The following is an 18,719-nucleotide window of genomic DNA, read 5'->3' on the forward strand; positions in this document are numbered from 1 at the left end:
TGAGGTAACAATTATGATGTGCCCAGCATGGAGCCTTGTCTTCAGTAAGGGCTCAAGACAGGGCAGTGCCAAGCACGTCACTGCAGTGGTTGTGCTATTATCACTAGTAACAGGGTTCCACCACAGGGCTACTTCCTAAGGCTGGAGGCAGTGGAGGAGTTTCTGAGGCTGTTTCTCCACAGCATGTCCCTCTGGCTCCTGCTTCAGGAAGAAACCATGGGCAGGATGTCTAGCAGCCCCTCCATGGTCTGGGTGCAGCAGTGGGTGGCGCAGGCTCTAGTCTCTATCAACATCCCCTCTCCCCACGCCCACAATCAGAAAGACCTCGAGGCATCTCAGATGCTGGGAAGGGACATGTGCCTTTAAGAGAGAGACTGGAGTGTAATTCACAGACAAGTAGCTTTGGGTCAGAAAGGAAGGAATGGTGGGCAGGAGAGGGTGGGTCAAGTGAAGGTCTAAAAGAAAAAGAAAGTAAAGTTATCCCCAAAGGATTTCTGGTAAATTCTTTTTATTTTTGATAAGCTTTCTAGGGACCAGGGTATATAGAGAAATTATAAGAAATAAGTCTTCTGAATTCATTCTACGCTTCCCAAATTTCCTAGCCCTAACTCCTCCCAACGACCCCATGAGATAAAGAATAATCAGACATAACCGTTGCTCCTGTCCCACAGAGTGGTGTCAAAGATTATAAAATGACTAGAAGTGACTGCACCTTGTTGGAATTTACAGGCTTCTTTAAAAGTACATTTTAAATCTCACTGATTAAGACATGGTAATTCTATTTATCTTCTGAAAGTCTGGCCAGAAGTTTACTTTTTCACTGTAGCTGAGGGCGGGGGGTGGGGGAAGGTTGCTAAGCTTGACACAAACTTTCACATAATCCTTCACTATTTAGGAGAATCAGCTTTGAGACACTTAGAAATGTCTTTTTTATACTTTATAATCAACTAGAATTTAGACAAAAGGCAGCCGCCCTTAGGCTAGGTTTTGATAGGTTTATTGTAAATAATTCTAGTTTCAAATTCTGAGTTCAAACAAAACAAAAAAAACAGCAGTAACAACCGTCTCCTCCCCACAGGGGACAGACTCCAGAATGACAGCTCACATTTCTCAGTAAATCCGTCTATTTTTTAATGCTCGTTAAAAACTATGCGTAGAGGCTGCCTTGGTTAGGTGCTAATCCATCTTTAACACCCTTCTTTGAAAGGGATAACTCCTTCCCATGTTAAGAAGGGTGTGCAGAGCCCAGGGCCACCGACTGGTAGCACTGGGGCTGGAGTGGTACCAAGGGCAGGGCTGAGGAGGACCTGCCAGGACCCACAAACATCTAAACCACAAACCTGAGACTCCCTTATTACTTAAAAAAAAATTAAAATGAAAATAACAATTCTTTAAAGTGAGCTAGCTCAAAGATTTCTCTCATTTGTAAAAAGCCTTCATCTAATTGAATACATCTGTGATCTATGTCTGAATCTGTCATCTAGGCAAGAGCGGGGGCGAGACAGAACCTACCCTGTTTTTAAAAAAATCTCCAGGGAAGAAGACTTCTTAGAAACTTGTGTTGAAGTCTAATCATCTTGGTTATTATGAATCTTTTATATCCAATCTAATTTTCTTCCTCTTTATCCTTTAAGATGATTTCTTCCTTTTTGGTCTTTGAAAATAAAAACTGGTAAGGTCTGCTTCCTAAATTATAAGTGAAAACTTATCATGTCATCGCTTACTTTTTTTTCCCTTTTTTGGCTGCATTGGGTCTTTGTTGCTGCACCCGTGCTTTGTCTAGTTGCAGCCAGCGGTGGCTTCTCTTGTTGTGGAGCACGGGCTCTAGGCACGTGGGCTTCGGTAAGCTGTGGCTTGCGGGCTTTAAGAGCGCTGGCTCAGTAGTCGTGGCGCACGGGCTGAGTTGCTCCGCAGCATGTGGGATCTTCCCAGACCAGGGATCGAACCCGTGTCCCCTGCATTAGCAGGAGGACTCTTAACCACTGCGCCACCCTTAACCACTGTCCCAACCCTTACTCTTTACGCCTCGTGGTAAAAGAAGCGCGACTTGACGTGTACCACCAAGCAGACGGTATCGTCAGCCAGGGCTGCTAGGTGCTGCGCCTGATGACATGGCAGCTCTGGGTGTGAGGCCAGAAGGCAAAAGCCTTGTCTTCAGCTCAACAGGCTGCCTGGAAGCTGCTGGCACTGCCTGCGACAGGCCTAAGGCATTCTTCCAGGCTGATGGGAGTCACTGTTTTTCTCCACAGGACTCTTCCAGGTGGCCTTCCTCTGCCCATGTCTATGGGACTCTACACCTTCAGGCATGCTGTGTGCTGGTCACCTTCCCTAGAAAGGGATCCTATCTTATGAGTGGGTTGGGTTCTCCAAGTCCAAATAAAGCACAAATCAAAAACTGCGTTTGATCAAAATTACCCTAAAAAAATTTCTCACTCATCCAGTTCAGTTCGTTGTTTCTGAAGCAATGCTTTTTGGCTAGAATCAGCACCCCAAGAGCAAAAAACTAGGTTATCCCACACCAGATGGACGCTTGCTGGAAGCAAGGAGGTCACTGATTAAAATGAAATCAACAGCTTTTAATTTTTTAAGTATCAGTTCCTTCCGTAGACTTTTCTTTTTGTTCACAATAGGCCCCAGGCATGAAAGGGTTGGAAACCACCAGGCACATCACAGGGAGACTAAAAATGGAATATGGTATTTGAACTAAAACGGTATCTAACACATCTCAGCATGTCATCGCATATATGTTAAGTGATCGGTAAAAGTCTGGTGAATGACTGAATGGATGACTTCACCAATGACGAGGCGGGTTGGGCAGGATGGTTTGCTGAGCTGATTGGAACAGAGAAGCACTTGAAGACGGGACTGCACTGGGCTTCATCCCTAGGAAGAACTCTGCTTCTGAGGTCCAAAGCCTTCACTCAGCAACACTCTTCAGGCATGTGCTGAGGACCTACTGTGTACCAGCAAGGTTTTCTGGGGCCTTCTGGACACGCGCTCTCACAACTGCCACCACGCTGGACCCAGTACGATGAAGCACCCTTGTACAACTCCCTGCCTGACATGAACTTGGGAGAAAAGAGGACATATCTTATTCACGGCACTGTCCTCAGTTCCAAGGACAGCATGTGGCACACGCAAATGCTCACTACTACTTGGATGAACGAAGCTCAGAGCACTCAACATCTCATCCTAGAAGAGCTTTAATCAAAGTGCCTCCTGCCGACCCCACCCACTCCTCTCTTTCTGGGTCACTCATCTAAAAATCAGACAATCCCTGCGATTAGAATAATTCTCAGGATGTTGCCCTTCACTCACCTTTTAGAACCTTCTTTGACACCTAGGCTATTTACCCCAGAAAAGAATATCTTTTTAGATACAAGTGTGGCCATCCTCCCCCAGCAGGTCCAAATTCCTAGCCAGGTCTTTCATGAAAAGGTTTCTAGCTTGGTCAAAATCCTTATTTTCAAGGGCTATCATCTCCCACCACGACCGAATCCCATACCTGGATATGTCCTGGGGAATTCCCTACCAAGGAGATATACCTGGAGATACACCCAGGACAAGAGGGGACCAGTGGAGAGTTAGTTGCACATATGGGAACCAGGTAATGCTTCTCTTGCTGACGCTGGCATGTCTACCTCCTGCCCATGAGCCATAATGACTCGGCTTCCCCGAGTCAGTGCGCTGCCACCAGCATCACGTGACCACCCCCAAATACAAAGCCCTGGGTATCTGAGCACAGGCAGCTTTTCCCAGAGCCCCACACGTTCAAAGTATCGTAACGAAGCCACACTGGTTACCCCATTAATCTTGTAAACTCCAAGGGAACAGGATTAAAATACCACCTGGATAGACTCCTGTTAACACAGTCAGCAAGGAGCAAGAGAACACCACAAAACACAAGGTTAGAGGGAAGCAAATGATGGGGAGAGAGCTCTTAGCAACCAGGAAGAACCCCAAGGTGAAAAAGAAAGTAACAGTATCGGTACAGAGAGGCACATGATTTTCCTTTAATTACCTTCAGATTTAGGACTAGGAGTAGATGCAGGAAACTGGTAGGTAGGAGTGTAAGGATTGTCCTCTGTAGCAGAGAAAAGCAGTGGATTTTGAAACTATCCACCACGAAGTGGAGGAAGTGACAAATCTCCAATTGATTCTTTCAAATGACTGATTACCTAGTTTAGTGTTATTAAAGCACACGGCATCACACTTGAAAAGACATTAATGAATTAGAAAGGACTTGGTTATTTTAACACGGCACATTCATGCAAATAAGTGAAATAAAATTTCTGCCAACCAAAAGTGACTACCAAAACAAAATCTAAAAGCCAAATCTTATTCCTAAAATGGAACTGTAAGAATTAATTTAAGGCTAGGACAACAGATACACTGTCTAAGTTCATGGTACCTTCAGAACTTTGCTGGATTTCAGGAAGTTCAGGGAATTTGTACGTAGGGAAATAAGGGTTTTCTTCAGGAGTGTCTAGGCAGAGGAGCAGGTTTGGTAGAGAGAATAGAGGAAGATACAAATGGAGAGAATGAACGAATAGGAATCCACACACAATTCAGGCTCCTTGAATTCTGGAACATACTAAGCTTCACCAGTGATGAAAGGAATTCAAATTGCCTTTAAAAATCCAGTCCTTTTGCCTGAATTACTGAGACACGTCTAAAGACACAATATCATTTCTCTTCTTGGACAAAGAATTCCATGAATACAGTCTCCAATAAGCAAAAGGCATTTAGCACAAAGCTTCAAATTTTCACCTTTTATGGGAAAAAAATATTAAGTATGCTAATAAATTGTGTGTAAAGAAAACAACTGTCATCAAATGATTTTTTTTAAAAAATCAAAGCTTGTGCTGTAGACATTAGAATCAGGGCAAATTAGTGGATTCTTAATTTTTCAAGTACCTCTGCCTAGGGCAGGTAGTTTCGCTCAGAATCTGTAATTTAGGTTGAGTTATCATCTATAATATATGAGAGGAACAATGCTGCCTGAGGGGCAGAACTACATATTTTTCACATATGCACCTGTGTCTCGGCATTTGGGCCGCCAAAGCTGGATCTAAAGGTGACAGACAGATTGCTGGGGAAATGGACATTGGCTTTAGGAAGTGACCAGTGCAACTGACACCATCTGATCAGACAGCCAGCATCACCACCGTGACTGAGCTCATCTACCTCAAAAAGAGTGAATTTACTCTTGGCTCAGAAACACTAAATACTGAGCATCTCAAAATTTAGAAACAAATTGAAGAGGGGTACCCCCAGGTTCATTCTGAACCCTGCAGGAGCTAATTAACAGTGATGTTAGCTGGCAGCCACAGTTAATCAGAGAGACTGGTTATCTGCGGCACAGGCTGACCAGACAATGATCAGACGCTTTTCCTTTGCCTTCGTGTGTCTTCTGTGCCAGGCGGCCAGACTGGATTTGGCCACAGGGAAGGACAGGATGCTCTGCCTGCAGGAGGAGTGGTACCCTTCTCACAGCGCAGCTGCATCCCTGCCCAGCAGCTGAGTGGCGGCACAGGCGGATGAGAGCTGTGGGGCTTGCAACCTGCCTGAGCACTGGCCTGGGGTTCTCCCACCATGCTGGGTCCCCCCTGCTGGCAGCCCAGCAGGCCCCTGATTTGGAAGCACTACTCTCCCAGCTTGAGCGGGCTTTGCTGTGTCAGCTCTGGACTGGCTCTCAGGGCTCCCTGCCAAGTGCTGGCTCCCAGCTGGGGAAGATTATTTTTCACATTAACACCGTCATACAGGTGCACCATGCGTCCTACTTCACAAGGCAGAATTTGCTCTCATTTGGGCCCTGCCGCATCCCTCAGAGGAAGGGGAAGGGAACAGACACAGAGAGGTCCATGATTGGCCCACGGCCACATGAGTGCTCGGGGGACTGAACCCAGACGAGAACACTTTTTAACTCCCAGTTCATGCCTTCTCAACTTGCTCTGCCTACAAGGCAGTCATGGGCTGACACCGGGAGGTGCACCTAAAGCCAGAAGCAGGTGGGAGCCGAAGCTGCTCACATCCCAGGCAGGCAGGTGCTAAGGAACGCGGGCAGAGTGCTGGGCTCAGCCTGCTGCATCCCCAGCATCTGGGAGGGAGGACTTGGGAGCCGACCTGAGCTCCCACATGTGAGGCAGGCGCACAAGTTCTCCCGCCCCCTCTGCTCTTGCAGGTGCATGGCTGGGCTCAGGCAGGCCCGGGCCTAATGAGGTCAAGCTGCAGGGCCCAGTCTTCCGGCCAAGTGAGTTTAGGTCCTCACCACAATAGTCAACATATAGGCACAGCACAGCTTCTACAAATGAAAATCAATACCTCTGTTTAGTTTGTGGATCTGCTTAAACATGGTCTTGTACCAGTCTTTTGATCTCTCGGTGTTCTGGAGACAAAGAGGAAAATAAAATGGAAATCTCAGCACGTTTCGGAACTTCCATGATTGCGAAAGCAAAATGCAAAGTGACAACAGTCAAAACTCATGTAATTCTGTACGTCACTGTGATCTCACATTGAAATCTTTTCTTTTTTAAATGCAAAACTGTTGAGAAAGAACCGACAAACCAAGGGATTCAGACCTGAATCTGCGAGGTAATATTTGGTCAAAAGGATGCAGGTTTTGAAACCAGTGGACAAGGATCCACTTGAAATGTGTCCATTCTTAGGTAATTTTTAGAGAGAACCTCTCTCCATATATAGATGACTAAACTGAAGTAAAGCCTCCTAGAAATGTAAGAAACAAGGAACATATGCTTATCACCCATTTCAGGTTACTCTGAAGAAGTGTATCTAAGCCACCTGCACAGGGCTAGATTTAGAATGTATACATTAAAACGTAACCCATTATAGCATCCAATGCCAGAGAGTTTCCATCCTAACCACAAAGCTGGGTTGTTTTTTAAGATAAAAATAAAACAAGGAAGGAGACAGGTGGTTAGATCAGATACTTCCACTCCCACCTTACAGATGAGAAAATATGATACAGAAAGTCAATGGTCACAGAGCAGGTGAGCAGGTGAGAGGGAGGGCTGCCCAACAGGATGGTTAGCGGGAAGGGTCTGCTCTGTCACCCACAGGTTGTGCAATCCTGGGCAAGTAATCCCGCCTGAGTCCCTGTTTCCGCATCTATTAAAGTGGGAATGATATTAATACCTACCTTGTACGGTGACTCATGTTTGAACGAGATAATGCATTAGCAAACAAACACTGCGATCATTATTAGTAATAATTCTTTCTACTACTACTTATTATTATTGGCATACTTATTATTCCTTAGGACAACAATTCTTTTGAGGCTTAGCCCACTGCTGTTTCTATCAGCCTCCCCAAAGGGACACAAACACCTGTCCTTTGCTCAATGGAAATCACAGAGAAACACATCACAGCCAGTGTTCTGGTTCTGGCACATGGAGAGAGATGGGGTTCACCCCAATCCAGGTGCAAAGGTGGGGCTTCTCTGGGATCCCAGGGCCTGCAGGAGGCTGGCGGGCCTGCACCGCGGGGAGGGCTACGCCAGGGCTGCCACGAGACCCACCCTATTCTGAGGCCTTGCAGGCTGAATCCACCCTGTGTGTCCCTGGGAGTCTCCCACTCTCCCTGGATGACGGGCTATCTCCCATCCAAGGGAACTTCTTCCTGAACGCATGGTGGCAGGGACCCTGAGCCTCCCACTCTTCCCAGGGTTCTCTAACCCTGGACTACAGCACAATAACGAAGGAGACTGGGAAACAGCTCACGACCTTCTCCTCTTGAACACACACATGCCTGAAGCCTCTCAGAAGCTCTGCCACAGAGAAAGCAATCTGCCTTTGTTCCACCCAGCTTTCCCCCACATTCATCTGACCATGAAACCCTTTTCTCGTGGATTTAGAAACAGCTAACGTATGCTTTGGGAAAAGTTGTCACCCAGCTCTTGGAGGCTCTGCAGGCCTCAGTGGGCTTAGAGAGAAGACAGTGCCGAGGACCCTCCTTTTGAGGTCTCTGCCACCCACAGACGGGGTTCACATGGACCCAGGGGTGGACACCTGTCACTGGCTTAGGACAAAGCCTAAGAAGGACCTGTAGGTCCGCACTCGTACCCGGAGTGGGATGCCCACACCATCCATGGAAACATCGCTCAGGTCCTGAGTGCTCTTTGCCACCCGCCTGCTGTCATCCTTCACCTTCTTCTCAGCAGCCCTGCCAGGGGAGGTGGGTTTTTCCTGAGTTGGTGCTGAGTCCTGCTCTCCCACTCTTCTTTCCGAGACAGGATCTGGAAAAGAAAAGCAATCATTAGCTGAAGCTCTTCTGGTGGCTCCAAAGCAAATTCCCCGCAAACAATCCAGCTAGGGTAGAGTGTGTCTGCCAATTCTCAATTGGAAGTTGTGCCTAGAGCAGGGGTCAGCAAACCATGGCCCAGCCCCCGGTTTCTGTAAATAAAGTTTTATTAGAACACAGCCATGCTCTTCGCTTACGTGTTATTTACTGCTGCTTTGGAGCTACAACGACAGAGCTGAGTAGCTGTGACAGAAACTGTACGGCCTGCGAAGCCTAACGTATTTACCATCTGGCCCTTTTTTTCTTTAGTATTTGTTTTTTATTTATTGGATGAAAGATTAGATTCTGTAGTGTTTTACAATTTTCAAAAGTTTCACACACATGATTTCATATAATCCCATAATAACCCTTTGTCCTCCTACCCTTACTTTGCCCCTCTCCCCTTCTTCTTACCCCACTGGTAACCACTAGTTTATTCTCTATACTGGAGTCTGTTTTTTTGTTTTATTCACTAGTTTGTTGTATTTTTTAGATTACACATATAAGTGATATCATGGCAGTATCTGTCTTTCTCTGACTTATTTCACCAAGCATAATGCCCTCCAAGTCCATCCATGTTGCTGCAAATGGCAAAATTTCATTTTTATGACTGAGTTATATTCCATTGTGTACATACCACATCTTCTTTATCCATTCATCTGCTGATGGACACTTAGGTTGCTTCCATACCTTGGCAACTGTAAATAATGCTGCTATGAACATTGGGGTGCATGTATCTTTTCAAATTAGTGGTTTTGTTTTTTTCAGATATATACCCAGGAGCGGAATTGCTGGGTCACATGGTAGCTCTATCTGAGGGTTTTTTTTTTTTTTGAGAAACCTCCATACTGTTTTCCGCCCATTAGGCCCTTTTAAAAAATGTGTGGACAGTGTGGTAAGTGCCCTATAGATGTCTGTACTTGGTGCTCCAGACATCCAGGTAGTTCTGACTTTTCTAGGAATTCAGGGAGCAGGTAAGCCACACGAGGGTGGCCAGACACTACTTGAAAGTTCTTGTTTCCCCTTGAGGAAGTCACTTAACTTTTCTGTGCCTCTGTTTTCTCATCCAGAAATGGGGATAACACTTCAACTGGCCAGCTCACAGCAATGTTGTGAGGACCTAATAAAATAGCTTACGCCAAGTGCTCAGAAAATGGTAAACTGCTAAATGCACATTAGAGTTTATTTAATTTCATCCAGGATTGGAAGCTACAGAGAGCTAATAAACATACCACGTGTGGCCTATAGATTATAAAACTACTCAGTGTGTTCTGTTATTCCAAGGCATGTCATTTATTTATGGGAGGCATTTACAAAGCAGCTGCCAGGTGCTATGCGTTCACATGTGCTGTGGACATGGGGGTGAACCATTCCCAGCCTGGCCTTCAAGGAACTGACGGTCTAGTGGGCAGAAAGAGGAGAGCCAGCAATGAGAATGGAGGCAACCAGTGCTGACAGAGGAGTCCACATCCCACTCCGCTGAGGAACTGGGTTCAGGCACCACCTCTCAGAAGGGTCAGCCAGACAAAGAGGAAGTGAAGGGTGCTCCTGGCGGAGGGAATGGCATAAGCGAATGCCAGGGGCCTCTGGACTACTCTGAGCTTATTATGGGCCAGGCAGTGTGCTAAGCTCTTCACATACATTATCGCAGCTCATCCTCCCAGTAACTCTACGAGGAAGAAACTATCATCATCCCTCCATTTTTTAAAAAAAGAAACAAGTAAAATTAATTTTTATTTTATTTACTCTATCTAAAATATCATTTCAACATGTAATCAGTATAAGCAGTTACTAATGAGGTGTTATACACTCTTTATCTTGTACCAAGCACTGCATGTGAGCGTGTGTATTATATCTACAGCACCTCCTGATTTGCATTAGCCACATTTTAAGTGCTCCATGGCCACACGTGGCTGGCTAGTGGCTACCATACTGGACAGAACAGCAGTAGAGTATGAATGCCCATCTAACCATTTATTAGTGCTGTGGTTTGCATTGAGCTTTTCAGAGTATCAGTTACTGGTCCATTAAGTCATCCCTCCATTTTTAAAAGACAGGCAAGGGGAACAAAGCACAGAAAAGTTAAAGTAGCCTGCCTGAGGTCACACAGCAGCGTGTGGCCAAGCCGGGATCTGGCCTAGCGTCCACCTGACTCCAGCGGTCCTCGCTGAACCACATCCTGTCTGGCCTCCCTCCAAGGTGGGACCAAGGTTTCGAGCCTGGGAGCCTGGCCTGATCCAAACAGAGAAGTCAGGAAAGGGAACTGGGCTGGGGAAGGCAGGGAGAGAAGGCTCCCTGCACTTAGACAGGGTAACTTTGAGGGGACAGCGAGACACTCAAGTAGAAGTGCCCTGGAGACCCTGAAGAAACGTGAGAGTGAAGCCCAGGGAGAGGCCCCGGAAGAGGGCGATTCTGGAGCCATCAGCACAAAAGTGATGGCTGAAGGCCAGGAGATGGAAGAGGTCAGTGGAGGAGATGACAGCAGAGTCAAGGGCCGGAGTCATGCACGAAGGAATGTCACGGATACAGGCTGAAAAGCAGGGAAAAAAAAGGGTTCCCAGAAGCTTGCAGCTGTTGCTGGAGGGATAGGAGATGAACCGGAGAGGAACAAGTGAGGTGTCACTGAAACCAGAGAAGACAGAGTTCCAAGAAGTGGGATGGTAACGCGTCAGAGGAAAAAACAGAAAAACGAAAAAAAGAAATTGAAGCAGAGGAAGCGGCATTGCCTTAGGCAAAAAAAGAGTCACAGGATCTCTCTGAGCGAGAAAATTTCAGGAGGGGAGTGAGGGCAGATGCCAGATTTCAGGGGCAGGAAGCGGGCAGTTAGGTAGGGAGGAGGTCAGCACGGGAGGAGGGAGCATGTCAGATGGTCACCAGAGAGGCCAAAAGACTGGGGGGCAAAAAGGGTTACACCGGGGAGTCTTATGTCCTACCAGTGGAGCGCATGAGGTGAGGCGGCAGGGGATGAAGATGTGCCCAGGCTATTAGTACGTGTCCAGGAAGGATCTGTTCATTGACTGAGGGAGAGGTTCTCATCTCTGAGAAAAGAAAACGCTCCGAGTGCTGGCTGGAGGACTAAACATTCCATGTTCCAGGGTACATGGAAAGCGGTGCTGAGGTCAGAGATGTCTGTGCGCGGGAGCTGGGGAAACACTGCCACCAGCGAGCCCAGGTTTACGACTTTCACAGACGGCTCCATGGAGTGGCTTTGCCCGGGTTTCAAACAAACTACTGAAATGAATACTCATTCTGCGACCGCAGAACAATTTCTAAACATGCTGTGCAAGACTCGGCTTCGTGAGTGCTTCAGAAAACCCCATCACCGTAAGTTGTTTTTTTTTTTTAAAGACAGGGATTTTCCTTAATTAAAATGATTTCACACTGCTGATTTAATTTTTAATACAATTTTTAAAGGTTACGCTCCATTTACAGTTATTACGAAATATTGGCTATATTCCCCGTGTTGTATGATATACCCTTGTAGCCCATCTTACACCCAATAGGTTGTACTTCCCACCCCCTCACACCACTGGAAACCACTAGTGTGTTCTCTACATCTGTGAGCCTACTTCTTTTTTGTTTTATTCACTGGTTTGTTGTATCTCTGGTATCACCACGATAAGCTTTACAAGATGTTAAGACCAGACTGGTTTTACGGGATGAGTTCTCGGGCTCCCACAAAATTCCAACAGGAGGCCAAGGATTTGGCAGGAAGCTCGGGAGGGTGGGGGAATGTTGAGTTACCAGAGTCCCTCCTTAACATGGCTGTGCTGAACACTCCCCTCCCGACTGGAAAGGCCTTGCCTCAGTGTGATCAAGTTGCAGCAGGTGAGGCTGATTTCAAGCTGTCTCACCAAGTGCTTAGAGATGCTTGTCCTCACGCTCTACTGTCATCTCTTCAGAGGCAGATCACAGATACGCCAACCTCAGCGTTTCCAGACCTAGAGTAATTCTTAAGAAATTGTTAGGGCAGGTGGCTCTAGCAGCCATCACTTAACTGCAAAACTCAGGCTGACAGTCCATGGATTTGTTCCCAAGCTGCCAGAGTCCTTGTGATCTACGAAAATTAGCCCTGAACTCTTTTACTTTAGAAGCCTATGATCATGTGATTTGTAACTGAGTGGGTTTCAACACACAGAGGGCCGAACTGCAGCCTCTGAAGAAGAAGTGTTTCTTTATACAGTGGAAACCCAAGGTGACACTTCATTGTACCATGCAGGTGATGGGGCCACCCTGTGACATCCAATGGGTTACGATGAAGCCTTGCTGCTATTTCTCACTAGGCAAATACATGACACCCTGGAGCATTTCCTTCGAGTTTTATACTGTGCTTTCAAAGGAAGGTCCTGGAAAGGGCCACTCAATAAAGGATGCTGCTGACAACCTGGACAGGGCATCTGTGTCTGTGGGAGGTGGGAAAGCATCCCTAGTCTTCACATCCAAAGCTTTGTGACTGAGGATCACAGCGCTGCTTACACTTCCCTCGGGGAAGGGAGGGGTGGCCTCTCCGTACCCTATGCCAGCCCCTCTGTCCCAGCCCTTGTTTTCCTGTCTTGCCACCCAGGGGACAGGAGCTTCGTGAGGCCAAATCCCATGCGGGTCTCATTCCTGGAGGAATCTCATTAAGCATGAAGCCCCACAGAGGTTTAATAAAAATATCGGTTAGTGGGAGGGAGGCTGGTGGTCCTTCCAAGTCCCATCACCACTAGGGTGGGGGGAAAAGCCTTACTTTCTCTTACTCCAGAGCACAGACTAGAGCACCAGCCCCACCAGCCTTCTCTCCTTCAGGAGCTCCTGAACAAAACGGTGCTCTTCCTTTTTAAACAAAACTGCTTTTAGTGAGCACCTACTTTACGTCCCGCTCTATCAAATACCCTTAGTGGATCTGCACCAAAAGTGGGGGATGGAAGCGCTGGGCTTATTTTAAAGCGGAGGAAATGGCCTGAGCCTGCCAGCATGATAGAGAAGCCCCGACATTCACACAGCACCTTCCAGTGTGCAAAGCACCCTCCTCCCTCTTCCCATCACAAATGATCCCTACAACGCTTCTTTGAGGCAGGGGCAAGGATTACACGCCTATTTCCCATACGAGGAAACTGGCTCAGCGAGGTGAAGTCACTTACCCAGGGACAAACAGCTACTATAAGAGGCAAGAACCAGGACCAAACTCTGGGTCCCCTAACTTGTGTTGAGGTGCCTTTTCAAACTCCCCAAAGCAGGAAGGCACCCACAGGAGCTCCTTTTCAGAGCCGCCCTGTTCTCAGCAATCTGGGCTGGGGCCAGGGAATGAAGTGGGCTGGAGTGCGGCAGCTCCAGGAGGGGCAGCAAAGGGCACCTTGAACTCAGCCACGGCCTGTCCTGGTCCTGCGGCCAAGTCCTGGATAAAGTGGAGAGGGTGTGAGAACCCCATGTCCTCCCCACCAGGCTCTCCACGAATCACAAGGACAGCAGCGGGATGAAGGAACACAGAACTCATGGAGTAGATGCTCAGAAAAATGGTGGCTTTTGCTATCCACCAGATCAGGGGTCCTCAACCCCAGAGATCACGAGTACCGGCAAATCCATGTGTTTGCATGCATGTGGCTTTTTCTAGAGAATGAATCTACTGCCTTGCTTAGATTCTCCAAATGAGTCCATGACCAAAACAAGGTTCCAAGCCACGATGTCACACCATTAGCTGCTTGAGGGCAGCACAGTTCCCTGAAACAGCCCCAGAGCCTGGCTTGGTGTCTTACACAAAGTAGGCACTCGATAAAACGACAAGTGAGCCAGCGGAGGCGCCTACTGACAACAGTAGCTCATTTCTATCAAGCGCGTGAGCGCCAGTACTCAGTGCTAAGATGTTGACAAGCAGAACCCAGGAGGCGCTACTGCTTTCCCTATCTGGCAGATAAAAACTGATCTGCAGTTTAGATCATCAGTAACCTGCCTTAGGTCTCACCATCAGTAGGTGGGAGAACCAGGATTATGGCTGCAGAAAGCCGGAAGGAAATGGCCAAACATTCCCATTCCTGGGTTCCCTCCCCACCCCAACCTTGTCCCAATCCTGCGCACTCTGTCAGGCAGTGAGCCCTGATATCTGATTATATTTGCAGTCACTCCCCACCACTGTCGGCTCTTGATGAAACCTGCTATTCCAGTGCAGTCAGTACAGAGGGAAGCATCGGCATCGCCGGGGAGCTGGTTAGAAATTCAACTTCTGGGACTTCCCTGGTGGTCCAGTGGTTAAGAATCTGCCTTCCGATGCAGGGGACGTGGTTTCGATCCTTTGTCAGGGAACTAAGATCCCACATGCTGTGGGGCAACTAAGCCCGTGCGCCACTACTGAGCCTGCACACCACAAATAGAGAACCCTGGAGTCCACGTGCCGCAACGAAGATCCCTCATGCCGCCGCTAAGACCCAACGCAGCCAAATAAATAAATAAATATTAAAAAAAAGAAAAAAGAAATGCAACTTCTCGCCTATACCCATGAAATCCGAAACTCTGGAGGTGTGGCCCAGGAATCTGGGCTTTGGCCAGCTCTCCAGGAGGGTCTGATGCCAGCTCAAGTTCAAGAAGCTGTGCTCCCCAACCCTCTTCCAGGCACTGCTGGTCTGGAGGCTCTCCCCTTGGTCCATCATCCCAGGGTCATCTATTGGCATTTGGGTTTGCCACCCAAAAAGGAGAGAACTGATCCACATTTCCCAACCCCAGATTGTCACACCCAAGAAGAGACACAGAAGCAATAGGAAGGTGGCTTCTTCAACGATGCTGGCCAGGAGCACTCCATCCAAAGCATAGCTCCTTGTCCTTTTTATTCAGAATAGCCAGTTCTTACCGATCAAGGCACTTGTCACTGTCCCACTGGACACGTTTACTAGTTTGCACCACTAGTGTGCCCCCACCAGCCTTCAAGTTCCAGGGAGGCAGGAACCATGCCTGTTTTGATCATCCTTGCAGCCAGCAATAAGCAGTTCCCAACACATCAGAGAAGCTCGCAAGACTTCACTGATTGAACACATCAGGTGGTGGACAGAAGATGGCTTTAGCAGAACACGTGTTAGTATGTAAATAAATATTTCTCACCTACCTGAAAGGCTACTGAGTCGTTTCTGCTGTTCTGTGATAAAAAAACAAAAAAAAACACAGTGTAAGTGAGATTTACACAGACATGGTAAGACCAAGAAGTCCTGGCATAACTCGTTAGGATCCCCAAACCTGTGTCCTTACTGTCCTCTGGGCTTAGATGCTAAAATGCTGTGTAGTCCAGCTGCATACAGGGATACTAATGTGGCTTCATAATCTGGGTGTGGTGTCTCCTGTCCCTCTCCCCCTAGATTCGTGCCAGGATTCAGGGAACAATCACTGTTTTATGGTTGTTTACCTCTTAAAGTGATCTGATCACTGAAGGAGGCCCTCAACTCCCCTGGTCTCAAGGGAGCAGGACCTTATACACCCCAGTCTTGGTACCTTTTGAGGGAATGTAATCATAACCATGGCAGCTACCATCTGAGAGCTTGTGAAATGCCAGATATTGTTTTAAGAGCTTTCACGTGTGTGAACGCTTTTAATCTTCACAGTAACTCTAGCAGGTAGGTCAGCACTGGCTGAGAGACCTCACATAAGGGGCACAAACTACCCAAGATGACACTGAAAATCAGAGCTGCGTCTAGAACCTGGGTCCCCCAGGTTTCTTTCCAACTCTAATCAGCAGGTCCCACTGGTTCCTTAACAGTGGGAGGTCCATTGGTTTCCCACCCTCCTGGGCAGTCTCGCGGTGGGGAGGCCAGCATCTCCTTTGGAGAGTTCTGTGCGTATGTGCTTTGGGATAAGCACAGACATGACCTTTACCTTCTACAGCTGCTAAGTATAAAGCAGCCACATGTATAAAAATAGAACACTTGCCAGCCCAAGGGTGCTGTCATCGTCCCCCTTGGCAGCATCCCCACCCTCCCTCCAGAACCAGCGTGGCGAGAAGTAAACAGAGCAGCAGGGGAGCTCGCAGCCGGTGGAAGCCGCCCTGTGTACGTCGGGCACGTGGGCAAGGTTCACACTAGCTGTACCACAGAAGCCCAGCAGAGCCCTAGGCTCAGCTCTGCCAGCAACTTGCCAGATGGCACTGACCAACCACTTAACGTCTCAGCCTCAGTTTCCTTGTCTGTTAAATCAAAGTGCTCACTGGATCTATGGTAACCAAAGGCTAGTCTCCAAGCTGGAAGCAAGGCCTTCCCTAGCAATCAAAAGCAAATTTATTCAGTTGAAAAGATTATGTGGTATCGCGCTTCTGAGGTGTGGAATAGCCTTTCCTTCATAGAAAGAGATGCATGCAGTGTAGATCACAGTGGTTGTTTTTCAAGAGTGTTATTTAGCAAAAGTTAGAAATTAGCAACCCCAGGCTAGTCCCCAGGCCGTTTCACGCGACCATGAGATCTAGAAGTCTGGGACCGCGGAACTCCTGTCCTTCATGTGGTCCATGGACTTGCCCTGCAAGCGTGCTGAAAAATGCAGAGCTTCTTCCCCATGCCTCCCCGCCAAAGACCTCCTGAATGTGACTCCCAGCATGCTATGCACACTGGAGACCAAGAACCACCCGTGCACTCTCAGTCCTGAGAGTCTTCCAGTTTAAATCCTCCTCCCCAGACTGATCATAAGCCATCTGCCCTCAAACACATGAGGGACGGAAAGCTCCAGAGAGAGGGGCAAGGGCTATGTTTACACAACTGTGAGAGCCAGGCCAGAGGCGCAGTGCCCCTCCGTTTGTTTGCAGTAGGGGGGCCTGAACTGGGGAGACAGGGTTATTGTCGCACTACGCCCTGGGGCAGCCTAGGCAGGAACAACGGGAACCTTTTTTACGATGACTAAACTAGAATTCTAGAAGTGGAGCAGAGTTATCACTCCCTCAGGAGACTTCGCAATAGTTAAATTGTTTTCACGGGTACGTTTTGGGAGGCAAAGCAGGGCTGTCAGGCTGGGTAAATTCCAAAGCGAAGCCAAAAATGCCTGACCTAAAGTGAGTTGATGATTAGTGATCCAAAGTCAGTTGCACTGGGCGTTTCCGTGCTCCTCAACTCTTCCCGCCTCCTTAAGGAGCGTAGGGGAAGCTACCTTTTAATTCCAAACGGCAAAGTACTTGAACCCTTTCCTGAGGGACGTGTGATTCAGGCTGCACGATTCTGATGTTTAAGCCCAAAGGCAGGACTTGGACAAAAGAGAAAGGCAAGAACCAAAGGCATCTGAGCAAATAAGACTCCATTTGTTCAGGGAAGAAGCAAGAAGGAAGCACAGGCACTTCTGTGCCCAAAAACGTCTCACTAGGTGCCACCAGAAGTAGCTGGCATTACACTTGGCATTTCCCAAAAACCAAGCAGCCTTGGGAGTAAACTGCCCTTCCTTCTGGGAACTAACTTGCTTCTTTTTGAGTGGGTTTTTTAAAAAGATGAGTCATAAAGAAGTTCATAGAGAACCAGCATTTCACTCTGTCCTGCATTATGGGCACTTTCTGGGCAGAGAAGGCTACTGCCAGCAAGGGGGATGGCACTGCTGAAAGGAAAACGGGCTCTTACGTAGCTTAGTGTAGGGGGTGGGGCCCTTCTATCTTTTGAAGAACATAGATTCATCGGTGAAAATTAATATGGGAACCACACAGAATGAAAAAAAACAAAATTACTAAAATAACTATGATTTGAGTGGGATGGCTGTGAGAGAAAATGTTTCATTCATCTGCTTTTCAAGTTTGGGGCAGGAAATAGAAAACTCCATTTAATACGGAAAACAATTAAAAATAGACTCCAGTCCCATTCTCATCCAAGTCAATACAGAGAGGGAGGGGAGGGGAGGAAAAGTATGAAGTAGGCGAGCAGGGAGTCAAGAAAAGGAAGATTTGGTACCGAGCTCTGAGCTCTAAATAAAATAATGAAACCTCCACCGTTCTTTGAAATTCAGACTCAAGAGCCCTTTCTACACTAGGAAACTGCTTGAAGACTTTACATTTCACACCGCAAAGGACTTTTGAGAAGGGGACGTTTATTCCTCTATGGAATTTCAAAAAGGAAAACTTGGGACTTAGAATCATCTTCTGGGATTTTAAAGCAGAAGGGTCAACATATATCATTACTACCACAATGCGCTCCGTTTCCCCTATAACACCCCTTCAGAGAAAGGGAAGAACCAACCAGCAGCAGTCAGAGAAACTCTAGAAAACAAACACGAAAACCCTCAGCCGTGGCCGCTGAGCCTGCACGTCCAGAGCCTGTGCTCCGCAACGGGAGAGGCCACAATAGTGAGAGGCCCGCGTACCGGGGGCCACATAGGGCAAGGGGCAAGAAGCCACACCAACGCCAAGTCCCCAGAGGGCGCCACTGAGGGAAAGCCCAGTGCAGTGACTTCTGGAGAGAATGAAGGCCATGAGTCACTAAGAAAAAGTTCAAAAGCCTCTGTTT

The 18,719-nt window shown here is 47.6% G+C and overlaps 1 protein-coding gene across 1 annotated transcript in view; it reads right to left on the reverse strand.

Annotated features, from left to right (window-relative positions):
* The window catches only part of SORBS1 (sorbin and SH3 domain containing 1), a 237,035-nt gene that overhangs the window by 68,282 nt on the left and 150,034 nt on the right, over positions 1-18,719 (reverse strand). The window contains exons 10-14 of the mRNA XM_060125606.1: positions 15,371-15,400; positions 8,082-8,254; positions 6,325-6,388; positions 4,412-4,486; positions 4,022-4,084 (exon numbers count right to left, since the gene is read on the reverse strand). Of these exons, the coding sequence (XP_059981589.1) occupies positions 4,022-4,084; positions 4,412-4,486; positions 6,325-6,388; positions 8,082-8,254; positions 15,371-15,400 (405 nt within the window). The remainder of the gene's footprint in view (positions 1-4,021; positions 4,085-4,411; positions 4,487-6,324; positions 6,389-8,081; positions 8,255-15,370; positions 15,401-18,719) is intronic.

Source organism: Lagenorhynchus albirostris, chromosome 16, assembly GCF_949774975.1.
Source record: "Lagenorhynchus albirostris chromosome 16, mLagAlb1.1, whole genome shotgun sequence".
NCBI lineage: Eukaryota > Metazoa > Chordata > Mammalia > Artiodactyla > Delphinidae > Lagenorhynchus > Lagenorhynchus albirostris.